This window comes from Ovis aries, chromosome 5 (genome assembly GCF_016772045.2).
Source record: "Ovis aries strain OAR_USU_Benz2616 breed Rambouillet chromosome 5, ARS-UI_Ramb_v3.0, whole genome shotgun sequence".
In the NCBI taxonomy this organism is placed as follows: domain Eukaryota; kingdom Metazoa; phylum Chordata; class Mammalia; order Artiodactyla; family Bovidae; genus Ovis; species Ovis aries.
Window position 1 is genome coordinate 94,057,162 of NC_056058.1, and position 18,822 is coordinate 94,075,983.

Genomic DNA, 18,822 nt, shown 5'->3' on the forward strand with positions numbered 1-18,822 from the left:
TAGTTAACCAGATCTTACAGTAATAGATCTTTTAAAGTTGGATAACTGTCCAGATCTACAGGTGGAATATGTCCAGGGGAGGCTCTAAGCCTTTGGCTGTGTCATTCAGGACTGAAGTGTGTTCCAAAGTCAGAATTGCCAAAACAGGTAGACAAAAGGAGATTTTTACGAATCAAAGACTCTATTGTAGAATTAGAAACCTAGACTGCAGGTTTGGAAGTAAAGCAAAAACAGAAATTGAAAGTCCTGATTAGGATCACCTAAGTCAGAGAAGAGGGGAGGGGGATATCACATTTGTGTAGGGAAGGAGGGCTGAATGTTATAGCTTACTTGCCTCCTTAGTCTGGCTACCAGATTAAGATCAATAAATTGAATTCCCATCCTGAACAAAGACAAAGATATACAAAGCATATGGGTTACAGTTCATGTCATCAAGAAATGCGGAGTTTAGGTAGGGAGTACTTGTGAAGCAGTAAGAAAGAATGTGTGCTAAGGGAACGGTACAGAGTATTTTTCCCTGGGATCATGGAGAGAAATTTCTTAGAAGAACATGGAAACTAAATAATAGGAAAAACATATAGGTAAAGAGCAATGGGAACAATAGAATAGGGCTAGAATGGCTTGATGAGGTCTGCAAAAAAAGAGTCAGTAATACTAATGGGCAGGGAATTTTTGTTTAGGGGGTAAATGCTTGCAGTGGAAGCCACATGTGGGGTAGGGAAAGATGAGAAAGGTACGTCTGAGCTCAGTTGTAGAAGGTCCTGAATGCCATCAGGAATCTGGACTTTTTCTATAATCAGTGGGAAGCTTTAAAAGATTTTTAAATAGAGGAATGGCTTTGAGATTCAAGTGACTAGGAAAATTAACTTGCTTTAGTTTACAAAACAGATTTAAATGGAGAGAGACCTAAAATCAGGAAATTGCTGCTGAAGTCAAAGCATGAAATGGTAAAAGTTTAAAATTAGGAGCGGTAGTGAGAGTGGAAGGAAACGGATGGGTGTGAAAAAACCCCTGGGCAGAGGGAAATGCTTATAGGATTTAGTGATAGGTCAAAGCAGGTGAAGGAGGCAGAAATGTTTTCCAGGTTCAAGCCTGACTGGCAGGGAGAATGGTAGGACTGTTATTAAATGAGGAAATCAGGAGTACAGTTAGCTATATGAAGTATATTCCAATTAGAGCTACTGTTATGGGTTGTGATTTTTAAAGCCCATACTGGAGCTACCAATAAAGAAAATTTTACAACTTGGCAGTTCTTTTCTTACACAGAACAGTTATTTCAGGATCTCTCGTTATAGAGCTCTTTCTTTGTCTGACCCCCACCCTCCAAACCTAGAATTCAGTGTCTTCTGAACATGTTGCTTCCATAACATACATTATGCCTGTCCGTATGGTAAGTACTTATTTCAGAATTGGGACTCTGGCAAATGTCCCATCCGCAGAACTGAGAGAAATAGTTCACTGGATAATTTACACTGGATAATAGTTCACTGGATAATTGTGTATGAGAAGAAGTGTCAGTGTTTGACAGTAAGTCATGCATGTGGCAGACATAGGGTGTTTGATCTTCATAATCTTTAAGCCTAATTTTGATGCATGTTGCCTTGTGATAATTCAGTCGTTTATCAAATTATACAAGTACCAACCACGTACCTGGTGTTTTCCTAGGTACCAAGAATAGATCAGGAAAGAAGGCAGACTATGTCGCTTGTACCATGGAGCTTCCATTTCAGGGGTCGGAGATAGGGACATGCATAATACAAATGAATGAAAGATACTGTGTTTGGTGGTTAGTGTGAATATGAAAATGAAGCACAGTAAGGAAAATGAGAATGACAAGGGAAAGGCTGCTCTGTATAAGATGGCTAGGGAAGACCACTGATAAGGTGATATTTGAATAACATTTGGAGGATGTGGGGGAACGAGCCATGTGGACTTCCAGGGGGGAAATGTTCCAGCCAGAGGGTATAACCAGTGCACAGGGCTTGTGTGCAGACATCAGTTAGCGTAGTAGGCCTGAGACTGCTGTCCTTAGAAAGGCATTATTGTGAGGCTTGACCTTGGCTAATTTCTGGCAAACTGGATTTGGGGAGAGTTCTCACCATTCCCTGATAAGAATGACTCACTGTGCCATCACTGTTTGTGCGAACAGTGTAGTTTAGGGTAAATATCTGCTTTCCTTCTGGGAGTCTGGAATTTTGGTCCTTGCTGGGCAGAAGGGGATGGCACCCCACTCCAGTGCTCTTGCCTGGAAAACCGCATGGACGGAGGAGCCTGGTGGGCTGCAGTCCATGGGGTCGCGAAGAGTCGGACACAACTGAGCAACTTCAGTTTCACTTTTCACTTTCATACATTGGAGAAGGAAATGCCAATCCACTCCAGTGTTCTTGCCTGGTGAATCCCAGAGACAGGGGAACCTGGTGGGCTGCCGTCTATGGGGTTGCACAGAGTCAGACACGACTGAAGCGACTTAGCAGCAGCAGCGGAAGATACTTGCATGACTAGCCCCCAGTAAAAATCATGGGTACTGAGTCTCCAAGGAACTCCCCCAACAGCCAGGGTTTCATAAGTGTTGTCACAACTGGTCGCTTGGAGAATTAAAGGCATCCTGCAGAGGACTTTTGGAAGCTTGTACTTGTTCACCCCATGAGACTTTTCCCTTAGCTGATTTAGCTTCATGTCCTTTCCCAGCAATATCAATCATGGTGGTGGATATGACTGTATACTCAGTCCTGGTCCTGTGAGCCCTTCTACCATATCTGGACTTGTTTTGGGGACCCACACCACTTTAGATGAAGATTGGTTGGCGTGTTTAAGCACCAGCAAGGAGCCAGGGTGTCTGGAGAGGAATAGATGCAAGGGAAAGTAGCAGAGGGAGTGAGAAGGATTATAAGGGGCCAGATCATTGTAGATCAACTCATTAGATTTGATAAGGACCTTGATTTTACGCACAGTGGAATGAAAGCCATCTGAAGAGGGAAGTACCACAGTACGATTGATTTATTTATTTTTGGAATAAGTCAGCCTTCAACATCACGTGGAATCAAGGTGACTAGTTAGGAGGTTGTTGTAATAGACCAGCAGCAAGGAAATGGTGGCCTGGACAAAGGTGATAGTAGTGAACGTAATAAGCCGTGTTTGGTTTTGAAATATATTGGGAAGTTTAGTCCAGTAGAATTTGCTAGTGGACTAGATGTCGAGTTAAGAGACGAGTCAAGGATGACTTCAAAATTTTTGCCTGAACAGCTGGAAAAATGGAATTTTTATTTGTTGAAATGAGAAGATTATTGGAAGAGTATATTTAGGATAAGAAGGGAAAAAAAGGTCAATTTTTGAGTAAATTTCAGGTGCATAAGTGGCAATAGTAGGCATGTAATTGGATAGGAGTCTGGAATTGAAGCAAAGTCTGGTTAGATACATAAATTTGGGGGTCATGTAAAACCCCTGTGGTTGAGAAGATCAACAAGAAAGTGACTTTAGAGAAGAAAAGAAGTCTGAAGATTAAATGCCAGGGACACTAAAAGTTAGTCCTTGAGAAGATAAGGAAGATGCAGCAAAAGAGAGAGAGGGATGCCCAGTGCACAGGGGAGGAATCAGGAGTGACGTGCCAAAGCCGAGAGCAGGATGACTTTCACGGAGGAGGGAGTGATCGGTCATATCAGATGCTACTCGTGGGTGAGCCTGAGAATTGACATTGGTTTGACACCGTAAGGCTCACCAGTGGCCTTCATAAGACCACTGCCAGTGGGTGATGATGGTTGGAAGATGGCTCAAGAGGGAATGGAAACAGAACAAATGAGCACGGCAAATGCAGACAGCTCTTTTGAAGAACTGGCTTCCCAAAGGAGAAACAAGAAATATGGTGATAACTGGAGGAGGCGTGAGGTTAAGGAAGGGAAGCACATCTTCTGTTTAAAATAAGAACTGCTGGGTGGTTTTGTTTTGTTTTTTTTTTCCAAATGGAGTGTTGCAGTGTTATAGTAGAGAGGAAAAGTTAGTGACGCAGAAGAGAGGGGGACTATTGGGAACAACAGTGACTATTTAAATTTATAGAACAAGTACCACTGAAGTGTGATACAAAAACAAGAGAGTAATAAGTATTAAGTTCAGTTATCTGTATCTTGTAATCTTGATGACTTAACATTGCTACATTTTTTATCAGAAATTCAGTCATTCAGAATTTTTTTGCATTTGAGTGCCTTCCATGTAGTAGGCATTATTTTAGTCATAGGAGTTGAGCTCCTAGCTTCAGTTTTTCCCTAAATTAGCTTACAGTCTAGAAGAGGAAATAAATACATCTCTATAGCAGATGCAGGAGGTGTGATATAAATTGCCTTTGAATGTGGAGGAGGTGGTTGCTGCTTTAAAACTGGGGATGTTGACATGCATCATAATATGGTGTGACCTTAATAGTTCCACGTCTGACTCTGAATTATTAGTGTGTGCTTACAATGGCACCCCACTCCAGTACTCTTGCCTGGAAAATCCCATGGACGGAGGAGCCTGGTAGGCTACAGTCCATGGGGTCGCTAAGAGTCAGACACGACTGAGCAACTTCACTTTCTCTCTTCACCTTCATGCATTGGAGAAGGAAATGGCAACCCACTCCAGTGTTCTTGCCTGGAGAATCCCAGGGACAGGAGAGCCTGGTAGGCTGCCATCTATGAGGTCGCACAGAGTCGGACACAACTGAAGCAACTTAGCAGCAGCAACTACCTAAATACACACTCATATGTTCCAAACATATTTGAAGTGACTCTGCAAGAAGAAGAGAGATCTTAGATACTTCAGAAGCTTGACACCTTAAAACTGGAAATTAATGTACTTTCTAGCAAAGAGACTTTTGAGGGTTCAGCAGTGTGCCCATGAAGTCAGCTGGGACTTCAAGCACAGGGGGTAGGGGTGGGGATGCCACAGAAAATTCGGCAAGTTTTAAAGTTAAAAATATATGTATAAACACTTAACTTTTCAACATAACACTGAAACATTGAGTAATCGATAGACTGCACAAAATGGCCCACAGAAGAATTAGTGCACATAGGCATTTTTATTTTTCAACTTCTTTAAAATAATTTTTAAAGAATTAATTCTTTCTAAAATTCTTTAAAATAATTTTTAAGACAATTTGGCCATAGTCCACAACTGGCTACATGAAACAAAATAACAGCAAATTATAACTGGGTTAGTAAAGTGTTCGCTTAGAATGATTGTATTTTGAATTTTAGGTTCTTATTTCGATAGTCTTACTGTATTCTATTATTTTCCTCCATTTTTCACTTTTCTTTTTTCTTTTTTTTAATTTTTTGGAATAGGGAGCTTCCCTACTGTTGATGCTGAAAACTTACCTTAGTGAAGATATATTTCAACATGCCATTATCCTTTACCTGCATAATCATAGCTATACATCCACTCACAGTGATGACCTGTGGGATAGTTTTAATGAGGTAAGTGACCTGGATATTTATTTAGCTCTTGAAGTAAGAAGAGAGGGGTTCTTGTATTATTTTGTCAGGTATGTAAATAAGCTATGGCACCAAGGACAGTTTTTAAGAGAAAGGAATGGAACTTAGTGTACAAATGTTTATGGATAAAAGCACAGAATTAAAAGTCATGAAACGGAAAGTACTAGGCTTAATTGCCAAAAAAAAAAAAAAAGGCATGAGGCCTTATATAAGCACCTTTAGTCTATAGCTAAATCTCTATTCCTACCTTGTAGGAAAGTTCTCTTTTCTAACGTTTTTGCCATTTTTCTACCTTCCATTCATGAATTTTTGGCTCTGTACTTTGCCTTGCGACTCCTCCTGTCTTTGGTGGCCATACACCACTAAAGTGTTACAGATGACATGGCACAGTCTGGCGACCATAGCTGAGCTCTGCCCTCGGATCATTTTGCTGCTTGGATTTGGTTGTGCCTACAGATTCTAACAAGTAGTGTCATTGGTTAGAAGTTACGCTTTGTAACAGTGCCTGAACTCAGCTTGCTCACATGCACACATGCTGACTACGTAGACTTTATAAGCCTTTGAATTTGTTACCCTCATCTAGATCAATGGTTTTTCATGTTTTGGAAGATCACAGACATATCTGAACATTTGATGTAAGTTATAGACATGTTCCCCCCAAAATCCACAGAGATGCAAGATGTCGCACAGAGTTTCAGTTTTCTGGATTCTGGGTGAAGAACCCTTGCTCTGAAGCTTTTCTGTATGCTCTCTCTGCTTCCTTGCTTTATCTGAGATTTGGTACCTTCTAGTTGTTAGCCCTTTTCCCAGAAGATGTATCTTCCCTACTGTCTCAGTTCTCTTTGAGAAGAAGGATCCGTCCTTATCACCTAAGAGTTGCTTCTAAATGATCGTTTTTCTTATCATGTAGTAGCATTTCAACTGAAAGCCACATTATTTACTCTGTACTCAATGTATTATCTCCTGCCAGTTAGAATATATTTCTGCCTTCCTCACTGACTTCAGCTTTTGCATCATGGTGCTTTCCTGTCCTGACCTAGCCCCTAATATTATCCTCACATGTTTCAGCATCAGCATCAAATTATGCACTGGCCTCTTCATTTCAGTTCTGTTTCAAAGACCCAGAAGTGCCGTGCTTTGGGTCAGTTTTGTTTTCTTCCTAACCCCTTGTCCAGAAAGAAATAGATCAGAGCCATTGAACATGTAAGGTTAGTAGTATCACAGTGCATTTAGAAAGATTTGCTCCATCCTTTTTGGCTTTAAATACGTAGGTGTAAGTCTACTGAGGTAAGGCCAGTCATAGTGGTGTGATATGACCAAATGATTGTACCATTTTAAGTACTTGATGATTTGAATTGCTTGCAATTCAAATCCATATGTAATCTAGGAAAATAATTTGAATCATAAATTTAACTCACCTGCTTCAAAAATTGCTTCTTAATCATTGATGCCAGATGTCTTAGGGACAGTAAGCTTTAGAGGGCCTGTGAGCCTCTGACACTGGATTCTAGATTTTATAGATCAATTCATGTATTTTGTGGGGAAAGGACTATGTGTCTAGGAAAAATGTTCACCACTGTTTTCTGGAGAGACCTAAAGTCTGGGCAGCCAACCTGTTTATATTTCACTCCTCTGCAGCGGCTGCCGCTCCCATTCTAAGGCCCTCCCACAGGATGAGCTCTTAAAAAGATCAGCTTTACCATTTGCAATGGGCTTCCCTGGTGGCTCAGATGGTAAAGAATCTGCCTGCAATGCAGGAGACCTGGGTTCGATCCCTGGGTTGGGAAGATTCCGCTGGAGAAGGGAACAGCTACCCACTGCAGCATTCTGGCCTGGAGAATTCCATCAACTGTACAGTCCATGAGGTTGCAAAGAGTCGGACATGACTGAGCAACTTTCACTGTCACACCATTTTGTAAAAGCAGAGGGTCTGGGGAATAAAGAGAACTCTGGATCTAGCGGACTAACAGGAATAAAAGTAGTATTTCTGATTTCTCGCCTATGTATCCTTAGGAAAACCTTCTAAACAGTAGTATTGGGACCTAAAAGAGTGCTTATCCCTTCTCAGGGATTTTAATGTGCCTGGAATTGGTTTATAGCATCTGTGTTGCCTTTTTCAACAGATGCTGCCTCTCACTCTCTTTAGTTTTCACTTATTTCTAGTCCAGGTTACTTTCTTTTTAGCAATTTCTCATTTACTTAGAGTAGAAATGTAAATGCAACTTAGCATTGGTGCATTGTGGTAGAGAAAGAGAGAAAGATACTATAAACTTTTTAGACTCTTTATCTCTGAGAAAAATAATCTATTCTTCTTTCTCTAGTCCACAAACAAAACACTAGATGTAAAGAAAATGATGAGAACCTGGACCCTGCAGAAAGGATTTCCTTTAGTGACTGTCCAGAGAAAAGGAAAGCAAATTCTGGTACAACAGGAAAGATTCTCTTTAAATGTGAAGCCTGAAATTCAGCCTTCAGATGCAAGGTGAGAACCCACTGTCTCTCCTGTTATCTCTTTAATCCCAAAAAAGGGCAGTGCCAAAGAATGTGCAAACTGCTGTACAGCTGCGTTCGCTTCACATGCTAGTAAGGTGGTGCTCACAATCCTTCAAGCGAGGCTTCAGCAGTGCACGAACCGAGAACTTCCAGATGTACGCACTGCGTTTCGAAAACGCAGAAGAACCAGAGACAAAATTTCAATATTCGTTGGATCATAGAGAAGAAAAGGAAATTCCAGAACATCTACTTCTGCTTCACTGACTACATGGAAGCCTTTGACTGTGTGAATCACAACCAACTGTGAAACTTCTTAAGAGAATAGAATACCAGACCACCTTTCCTGTCTTCTGAGAAACCTGTATGCAGGTCAAGAAGCAACAGTTAGAACCTTACATGGAAAAACTGACTGGTTCAAAATTGGGAAAGGAGTACAACAATGCTGTATATTGTCACCTTGTTTATTTAACTTATATGCAGAATACGTTGCCTGAAATGCCAGGCTAAATGAGTCCTAATATCATTAGGATATTAGGAAATATCAACAACTTTATATATGCAGATGACACCATTCTAATGGCAGAAATTGGAGAGGAACTAAAGAGCCTCTTGATAAAGGTGAAAGAGGAGAGTGAAAAAGCTGGCTTAAAATTCAACATTTAAAAAATTAAGATCATGGCATCTGCTCCCATCACTTCATGGCAAATAGATGGGGAAAACATGGAAGCAGTAACAGATTTTATTTTCTTGGGCTCCAAAATCACTGTGGATGGGGACTACAGCCATGAAATTAAAAAAAAAAAAAGCACTTGCTCCTTAAGCTATGACAATGCTGCTGTTGCTGCTGCTGCTAAGTCGCTTCAGTCGTGTCCGACTTTGTGCGACCCCAAGCATATTAAAAAGCAAACACATTTACTTTGCTGACCAAGGTCCATATACTCAAAGCTTTGGTTTTCCAGTAGTCATGTACAGATGTGAGAGTTGAACCATAAAGAAGGCTGAGCACCAAAAAAAATCGATGCTTTTGAACTGTGGTGTTAGAAAAGACTCTTAAGAGTCCCTTGGACAGCAAAGAGATCCAACCAGTCCATCCTAAAGGAAATCAGTCCTGAATATTCATTGGAAGGACTAATACTGAAGCCGAAGCTCCAATACTTTGGCCATCTAATGCAAAGAGCCAACTCATTGGAAAAGACCCTGATGCTGGGAAAGACTGAAAGCAAAAGGAGTAGGGGGCAACAGAAGATGAGATGGTTAGATAGCATCACTAACTCAATGGACATGAGCAGACTCCAGGAGACAGTGAAGGACAGGGAAGCCTGCTGTGCTGCCGTCCATGGGGTCACAGAGTCAGACACAGCCTAGTGACTCAATAGCAGCAACAAATCTCTTTTGCTCCCTCAGGTTAGAGTGTTTTTAAATGCTTTGTAATCATAAGTTCTTAGAAAACCTAACAAGGCTATACCTTTCTCGAAATAACTTGAAAAATCTCACCTTCCTGCCAAAAGAGAAACCACTCAACAAAGTATGTGTAACTGACTGAACTATTGGAAAGAATTAATAATCTTCCAGTGTTTCCTTTTTATTACAGCTCTCTGTGGCATATTCCACTATCCTACGTCACTGATGGAAAAAATTACTCCAAGCATCGATCAGTATCTTTACTGGACAAGAAATCAGGTTTGACTCTTTTAACACTTTTCTGATGAATTAGAAACAGCATATTTTCTAAAAATCTTAACCAGGCAGCAGAAAGGAGATGACACTTTCCAATGTGCACAGCTCTATGAGCTAGTTCTATGAGACACCTACAGAAAGTGTGAGTAAAGGGAAATTGATTCTGTACGCAATGTCATACATAAAGCTGGTCTTTCTTAAGCATGCAAAATAAGGTATGAAAAACTGCCTTGAAGATGCTAGCAGTTGCCCTAGAAAATAGCAAATGCCTGTGTTTTTGTATTCAAGATAACCATTTTATGTTACAAAGTAACAAGTAGAAGATGAGTTTCCAAAGGATACTCTGCTGTCCACTCTCCATGGGTTGGGCTGGGCCCACTACTTTTTTATAAGCACCCTAGATGATTCTTAGGCATGACAAAGGTTGATTCATGATGCAGAATTGTAGTAAATAGTTACTGCAAGATGTCCTGTAGACATAGTATGCATTTTTTGATAATGAGAAAATAGCACTAGAAAGTATGATTGTGGAGGGTGATAAAATGTACAGATTGTATCTGCAGACTCACAAGGGGTCTATAAGAAGAAACTGAAATGTAGTTTCTGACCATCTGTTAAATACCACCAAGTGCCACGCCATGTAGTGTCTTAATTTACATCCTGAAAACATGAGGCTGTTGCATTTTGCAGGACTCATTAGTGATACTTGAGATTCATGGAAAGGGAAAATTTCTTGTTTGAATTTGGATCTGGTGTTCAGCCCTCTATCATTGGGAGGGAAGTATAGCTTAGTGATGATATGACTTTGGAGCCACATTGCTTGGCCCAATCATATAATTTTAGGTGAGTCTCCGAGTCTCTTTCCCTAAGCTATAGAATGGAGAGAGTAATTGTACTAAAGTTATAGTGTTATGATTTAGTTCATGCTAGGATTTAGTTCATTTATATGAAGCACCTAGAATAATGCCTGGCACATGTTACGTGCTATAGAAGTGTTGGTTATCATTATGAATGTTACTAATGAAAAAAATAATTTTAAAGCATAACATATCCACATTACGTAAAATCCAGGAGATGGAAAACATTTTATTACTCTCTTATAACTGCTCTGATGTCTATCTTTCTAGTAATTTTTTAAAAGTAGTTTTTGACTTGGGTTGATGCTGTGTACATGTGATTTTTGCATTAATAATCTTAACTTTCACTAATTGACTTAATCTTTAATTACTGTTGGATACTTGATTTACCACTTTTATCTATTTTAAAAATGCCTCAATAAAATCTGAGTTTTTAAATGCTTTCCCATTATATGAACTTTTTCATAAGACCGCGTCTCAAAAATGATGACTGTGTTACCTTCTGTGGTTTAATGCATATTCCAAGTTGCCCTTATTTTGTGTGGTAATAACTTATAAGGCCAGTTGAACTATATGAGCATACCAGTTGCATTGCGGTCTAACTGGAGTGTTACAGTGATTATTTAAAACATTAAGTACAATAGATGATATTATCATATCTTTGATTAACACAGCATAGCTGGAGGTGCAAGAAATTGCTGCCTTCTCTGATTAAAAACAAAACCTCATACTTTCAGTGGGCCTTGCAAGGAGTCTCTGACCTAAGAGAGAACAAACAATCCCATCTTGTATTTTTGAAAGGGACCAGTACAGAAATTTTGCAGACCTCTCCATAGTATTTAAGTTTTTGGTGGTATCAGAAAGAACCAGACAATAAGAAATCTGCTTTTATTAGCCTTTTACTCTTTTGGCTCAGTTCATAAGTCAACTTTTTAAACTGTTTCTGAGAGTCACACCCCAAAGTCATGCCCATATTTTCCTGCTGTGACCTTTTCTTCTAAGCACTCTCTCCTTCCACTGCACAAAAATTGTTTCAGCAGCTCAAGCACGCTGTGCTGCCTCTTGTCTCTGGGCCTTTGCACATGGCTGTTTTCTGTCCTGGAAGAACACTTGCCTCTTGACTCCCTGGTTTAATTCCTATTCACTCTTCAGATCTCAGCTCATCCACTGCTTGTTCTAAGGGGCACTCTCTCATCCCAAGACAGGTTAGATGCCTCCCTTATATGTTTTAATGATACTTTCTGCTTTTAATATACTCTGGTTGTTTAGTTGCTAAGTCATGTCTGACTGTTCCTCGACCCCAGGGACTATAGGCCGCCAGGCTCTTCTGTCCATGGGGTTTCCGAGGCAAGAATACTGGAATGGGTTGCCATTTCCTTCTTCAGGGGATCTTCCTGACTCAGGGATGGACTCTAGTCTCCTGCATTGGCAGGCAGATTCTTTACGACTGAGCCGCTTACTTATATCTTTGCCCACAGGAGATGTATCCCCCCATTGAAAGTGGAGATCTTAGTTCCACAAGTCACTTTTGCAGTCCTGGCACCCCGTAGGCACATAAAAACGTATTGAATAAATACATTTTAGTTTATAATGGAGTGACTCAATTTCAGATGTCACTGTAAAAAGCTCTAGGAGCAGAGCATTCAAAGCTTGGTGAAATGGCAACTTCTGTTTCTCTTCATTTGAAAATATTCTTAGTAAAGGAGAATTTGTGACATGCACTATAATGTGGCTGGTTTAATCTAGAGGGGGAACTGAGGCAATATATGACAAAGCAGGGTCTGCCACTTCCTCTGCTCAGCCGTGCTATTTACCTTACTGCTGCTGCAGTTTTAATTCCTGGCAGTTCAGGTTTTGAAAGTCCACACCGCAAATGTCTGTCCTTCAAAATGGTGTTTGACCCTGAGAACAGCTGAGTCTTCTTGGTTCCTGATGCTCCTGTGAAGAGCCAATTTCAGTTTCACTGAATTTTAGTCTTCTCTTTTCTCGAAAGAAATGTAGCACAGACGGTGAATAACAGAGGCTTATTTTATGCCGTCATGACATTGGTACAGTGTGTTAACTTGGTGGTTTGTTAAATCCGTAGTCTATTTCCATGAGTTCTAGTGCCAGGGTTTCTGGGTTAGTCCCTTAGTTCAGTAAGACGTAGAAGTTATATGTGGTCAATATCTTGGTCACTTTTCTCCCACGTCCACGGATTTTGAACGGTTAATAGTTTTTGTGCATCAGAAGGGCTGAAACGGGACTGTTTTTCTAAACTACCTATTGAGGAAATTACACCAAAGGGTCTCCTTGTTGCTTCTCTTCCTTGCTCTCCCCAACCCTGACCTCTCTCTCTTCCATTTTATTTTCAAACCTAACCTGTTTCACTAGAGGACATTTTTATATTAAATTTCTATAAATTTTTATATTAACTCTTGGCACATTCATGTTTCTAGAAGGACATCACTGCGCCATAAACGTTTTTCTGAAACTAAAGGACATGGCACCGAATTGAAAGGCAGTTGAAAAAAGGGAGGAAGGGCATGTAGATAGGATTGGGTATTTATCACGTGCCTTTTCCCCCTGATGAAACAAAGGGGAAGAAAAAGGGGTGTGGGAGAAAAAGGAATGGTTTTGAACAGGAGGGGATGTAGTTCAACTGTGTGTATCGTGCTAGCTCTCTGGAGCAAGCCATAGAGGGAATTTTGCAGCTTTGTAGTAAAAACATATTTTTTTGTTTCTGTGCTTTAATGTTTCTTTATAAAACAGTAGTTGATTTTCATAACTCATTGACAAGTGTTTTTTTTTAATCACTATTAGATTACTTAATCTGGGCTTCTGCCATTTAACATCAGTTACTCTTTTTTTTTTTTTTTTTTTTACTACTCAATGGACTGTGAAAATTGAACTGTTAATCTGTTAATGATTATAATAAATTAAAAACATATGAGAGTAGCTTCATCCACATTTGAGCTACAAGATGTAGTTACCTCCCTTGTGTGCAAAGCTGATTTTTTTTTTGATACCTGTGGTTTTAAGGTCCTCTATTGGGAATCATTCAGAAGACCTGAAAGAGACTAATATGTTGATTCTTTAATGATAACTCTCCTCTCTATGCTGTTGGCTGCGCCGCTTCATATTCTGTCATCAAAATGACAGTAATAATTTCAAGTACACTGTCAGCTGTGTTCCTGCTCTCTGCCATCTGGGCTTGGCTAGGTTTACAAGATAGCGAGTTGCTTATCATCCAAGAGACTCTGTATTTCAATATTTTCCTATTTCCATCCAATGGGAAAATTGCCATGCTTATCATTCCTTGCCTCCTGTTTTGGGAAAGGGAGATTTGAAGCTGTTCAGTTCTTTTTCCCAAGGTCCTTTCTTGATAAAAGCCTTGTAGGAAATTGTTTGGTGACCTAGAGAGTGTTGATATTTTTGCATTAGCTACTGATAAAGTTAATTTCATTAGTCATAGGTTTGTTAAAAATATATCCACTTGAAGCAGCTACTCTTACCAATGCAAATATTCCTTAGAACTGTGTCCTGCTTTAGAAAAGGAATAAACCCAATTAATGTGACTAATCTATTCCATCTGTTGCTATATCAGCAATAAAACAAATTAGTATAAAATGTTTTTAATGAAAAAGACTGATTATCTGATATGTCATGTTAAGACGTGATCAGAACATAAATCTTTACATCTTAAAAATCTTTGACAGTCTCAGAATTAGAGTGACTTAGGTATTAAGAAAATCTGATAAATTTAAATAATTCATGCTTTTCAAGTTGATCAGTCCTAGATTTCAGGTACTAAAAGGTTTAAATGTGTTTCCAAAGCGTTTTATGTGTAAAACCCCTCATATATAATTATTATGATAGTAAAAATTTTAAAACAGCCTAAGTATTTCCAAATAGAAGATGGGTTAAACTGGGGTATGTCCCAAAATAAAATATCCTTAAGATTTTGAATCCTGCATATGAAGGCAGAGGGAAAATGGCAGGAAATGGAATCTGATATGTCAAAAAGAAGCATAATATAATGTATAAAATAACGTACATAGATCCAGTATATTAAATATTAATTCAGTTAAAATGTGTATAGGAAAAATCTTGGTAGGAGATATACCTATGATGCTTTTATTGTTTGAGTTTAGATGATTTTTCTTATCTCTACGCCCCTTTTCTCTTTTGAGTTAAAAACTGTATTCCCCACTTGAAAGTGGGGAAGAAAATTTACATCATCAAGCTGCAAACCTTATTTAGATTTGTTTGAAACCACTTACCGTAACATAATCGTTTTGTTCATTCATTCATTAATGCACCAATTATCTCTTGAGTACCTGCTAGGAACATTGTTCTAGGTACTGAGAGATGAGCAGTAAGCAAAGTAATGCTCATGGGGTTTATAGTCTAATAAATATTAAAACCTTAAGATGCTTAGAAGCATACCCTTAACTGTTGTTTTAAATTCACATCTTCTAAAAACATAATAAAAATTAAAAAATTAAAAAAAAAATTCACATCTTCATTGCCAACTTTAAAGGATGTTTCCTGGTTAGTAATTTTAAAGGTTGCAGTCAACTTTTGTAGTAATATTTTTAAGGTTGCATTTTTTAGCTTCTTATTAATCGTGCATTAATTGAAGTCATTCCATATAAATTTCTACTGTCGGCATTAAAATATAATGGTAGGGGTTCACAAAGTATATTAGCAGCTTTATATTATTTTAACTCAATTATTTCTTATTTGTGCCTAATGAGACATCCGTCCTTCCCTAATGTTTATTTTGCTATCTTTGAATTATCTTTGACTTTTTAAAATGGCTTCGTGTGTCCTTTCTTAGGCCGTTAACATGCCCGAAGACAAAAGGCCGAGAGGGAATACATTTTATTTGCTAACAGATTGTTCCTCACTGTCTGCCCTGCGCCACGCCCTGCACACACTCCCAGCGTGAACTTGGGAGCCAGTTCAGTGCATGGATGCCATGCACACTTTCTCTCTGGGCCTTGAACACTTACGAGCCCCTCTTTACCTGGCTCACAATACCTATATATCCTAAAGTCTCAATGGTGATGTCATTTCTCCCAAGAAATCTCTCCTAACCTTCCCCCGGGGGTGAAGCATTTCTACCCTGTTCTCCTACAGAATGCCACGTTTTCTTTTTCCATTGATAACGTTTGTATGACACCCTACTCACCTGGTCACGTTGGGTTGTAAGACCCAGGAGAGCAGGCACATGTACCTTGTTTACCATTAAATAAAGACTTGTTAAGTGAATGGGGGTGATCTTTGGTGACATGGACATGACTGCCCTTGGAGGCAGACATTTAATTTATCAGTAGAAATAATGTAAGTATTTTTAAATATAAAAATAATATATAATATTATTATATTATTATTAATATATAAAATAATAACATAATATTTTAAAATATAAAAATAATACCTTATTAACTTCAAAACATAGTATTCATTTAATACTTTTCTTTGCCTAACCTCTCTCTCTCTCTCATTTTTTGGTCTGTATTAGGTGTCATCAATCTCACAGAAGAAGTGCAGTGGATCAAGGTCAATACAAACATGACTGGCTATTACATTGTCCATTACGCAGATGACAACTGGGAAGCGCTGATCAAACAGCTGAAAACAAATCCTTATGTGCTGAGCGACAAAGATCGAGCCAACCTCATCAACAACATCTTTGAACTTGCAGGGTAGCGTATGCTTGGCTTGGGTCTAATTTTGTTTCTTTTTTTTTTTTCTGAAGTAAGTGTTCTTGAGGAAAAGGACATTTAAGAAAAGCAATTGAAAAGAACTAGCATGTATTGCCTGGAAGGTATGATTCATTTCGGAGAGCTGAGAAGATAGAAGACATGTCCCTTGTCTATCTAGAAACATCAGCACAAGCATACTGAACAGTTATATGCTAAGATTTAAATCATGTTTCAAGACTGTAGATACTGACAAGCGCGACACATAAATTTGCTGAATAAATGGATACAGAAGTTCAGGGTTTGCTTTACTCACGAGAGAATTCTTTTCAAGAAGCCGGTGCTTTCAGCGTAAAAGCTTCGTGTTCGTATATTAGTGTGAGACATGTCTCGAGAGCTGGCATACCACTCACCTCCCCAGCTGCCCCCCAAGCTACACAAGCCCAAAGCCCAGAATGGCAGTGACCTCATGTGCCAGTGTCCTCTGAAGAGGAAGATCACTGACCTAGGTCGTCAGTGGGTCCAGACACACAAAGAAAAGAAAGAAAGTGAAGTCACGTGGGTGGTCGTGTCTGACTCTTTGTGACCCCATGGACTGTAGCCCACCAGACTGCTCTGTCCATGGGATTCTCCAGGCCAGAATACTGGAGTGGGTAGCCTTTCCCTTCTCCAGGGGACTTTCCCGACCCAGGGGTCGAACCCGGGTCTCCCGCATTGTGGGCGGACGCTTTACCCTCTGAGCCACCAGGGAAGCCCGAGGAACAAGGAAGCCCAAGCACCAAGGAACACTCAAATGCATTCTGACGGCTCTTGACCTTCCTGTTACGTGATGACCTCACGCCATCTCAGCCATCCATGTTGTGATTTCTGTCAAGTGGTCAATTTTTTAAAGGTGTGCACTAAAAATTCACAGTGGGCCTTGCTTTAACAAGTTCGACAAAATTCCCATACAAATAACAAATTACTTTCTGATTCAAATCCTCTTTCTGACACCTGATCAATATAGGTAACTGATGATAAGTAAAATCGGCGTGCTTCATCATTTCTCGTCTAAAATGTTATGATACTTTTCCTGAACCAGTAGCAATTTACAGGTGACTTATAGAACAAAGAACTGAGCTGTTGTTCATCTTTTTCCTGAAAGGCGTCTTTAACCTTAAGTTGCACACGTGAACTTAATCAAAGATATTTAATCTAAGTTTACAGAATATCGGGCTTCTCTAGTGGCTCAGATGGTTAAAGAATCTGCTTGCAATGCGAGAGATCTGGGTTTGATCCCTGGGTTGGAAAGATCCCCTGGAGAAGGGAACCCACTCCAATATTCTTGCCTGGATGATTCCATGGACAGAGGAGCCTGGCAGACTACAGTCCACAGGGTTGCAAAGAGTCAGACATGACTGAGCAACTTTCACTTCACTTCACTGAAGACTCTGGAGCCCTAGAATAGCTACCACTCAAAGCTTAAATTTTAGGTCTTCAGGATTCCCACTCCCCCACCTAGCCATAGTTTCTCTCTCAGCTTGCATACTTGTTTGGCATATTTACTTTTCTGGCATATTTACTTTTTTGTTCTTTTACCCATTAGCCTAGGCAAGGTGTCTCTTCAGAGAGCTTTCGATCTGATTGATTATCTTAGAAATGAGACCTACACTGCACCTATCTCTGAAGCCCTGTTCCAGACAGAACTCATCTATAACCTCCTTGACAAACTCGGGCACATGGATCTGGCCTCAAGACTGGTGGTAAGTCTGCCTTTTTGCCAAGTCCTCTTTGTTGTTTGCCTTTACTGATGTTATTCATGTTCCGTTCAGCTGTCACAGACTGAAAAAGCAGTTATATTCCATTTTCATCACTTTCCTGGTGCTGAAATCTTAACTTTGAATAAACATGTCATTTCTTACCATGAGGATCTGGTAAAGGGTTACCATGACATATTCTTTTCTGAATATCAAAGTATATAGACTTCTGACACTGCTGTCGAAATGAGATCACATGAAAAGAAAAATTTCTCTATTCAACTCTTGGTTTATTTTCTTATAATAAATGCTTGGAATAGGCCCTTTTGCAAAGCAGGGCTCCCCATTAATTTCCTGGTGGTCATTATAAATGACAGCTATGTTTGTACTGGGAATATTTGGTTTGGGAGGTCCTCACTGATAACTGTCTTATTAAGGATGGTGATGGTGGTTAATATAAGTTTCTTTGCAAAGCACTACTGGTTTTGGAGACTGTTTTACCTTTTCTAAAACCAATTGCCTGGTCTTAACAGTTGTTATTTTTGACACTTCTGGTATTAAATTTAGACTGTGTATTTAAAAGCTTGAGGAGTGACGAGTTCTTTGTCTCATCTAATTCTCTGGATCACATTCAGACAATAAGATTTGCTTTGCCAACCAGTCAGAGTTTCCAAAGAGCAGGCAAAAGGCAGCTTTCAGGAAAAAGGTGATGGGCCAGGAATTAGAGTAAGTCTTTTAGAATTTTGGCATCCTCACTGGTAAAAGGAAGGAGCTAGATTGCACCTGAAAAAAAAAAAATCCTCTTTTCTGCTGTCCTACTGTGCATCCCCTGTGATTCTCAGTGACAGGGAGGGAGCGCAGGGCAGGGGGTCATACAGAGCTTGCAAAGCCCCTTCCTTACAAGTTTCTG

At 39.6% G+C, this 18,822-nt stretch overlaps 1 protein-coding gene across 5 annotated transcripts in view; it reads left to right on the plus strand.

Moving 5' to 3' along the window:
- Window positions 1-18,822, plus strand: part of LNPEP (leucyl and cystinyl aminopeptidase) — a 105,409-nt gene that overhangs the window by 67,257 nt on the left and 19,330 nt on the right. For all 5 annotated transcript variants that reach the window (XM_012178991.5, XM_042250787.2, XM_060416037.1 and 2 more), the window contains 5 exons: window positions 5,310-5,441; window positions 7,781-7,941; window positions 9,544-9,632; window positions 15,996-16,179; window positions 17,762-17,918. In XM_012178991.5, coding sequence (XP_012034381.3) covers window positions 5,310-5,441; window positions 7,781-7,941; window positions 9,544-9,632; window positions 15,996-16,179; window positions 17,762-17,918 — 723 coding nt within the window. The remainder of the gene's footprint in view (window positions 1-5,309; window positions 5,442-7,780; window positions 7,942-9,543; window positions 9,633-15,995; window positions 16,180-17,761; window positions 17,919-18,822) is intronic.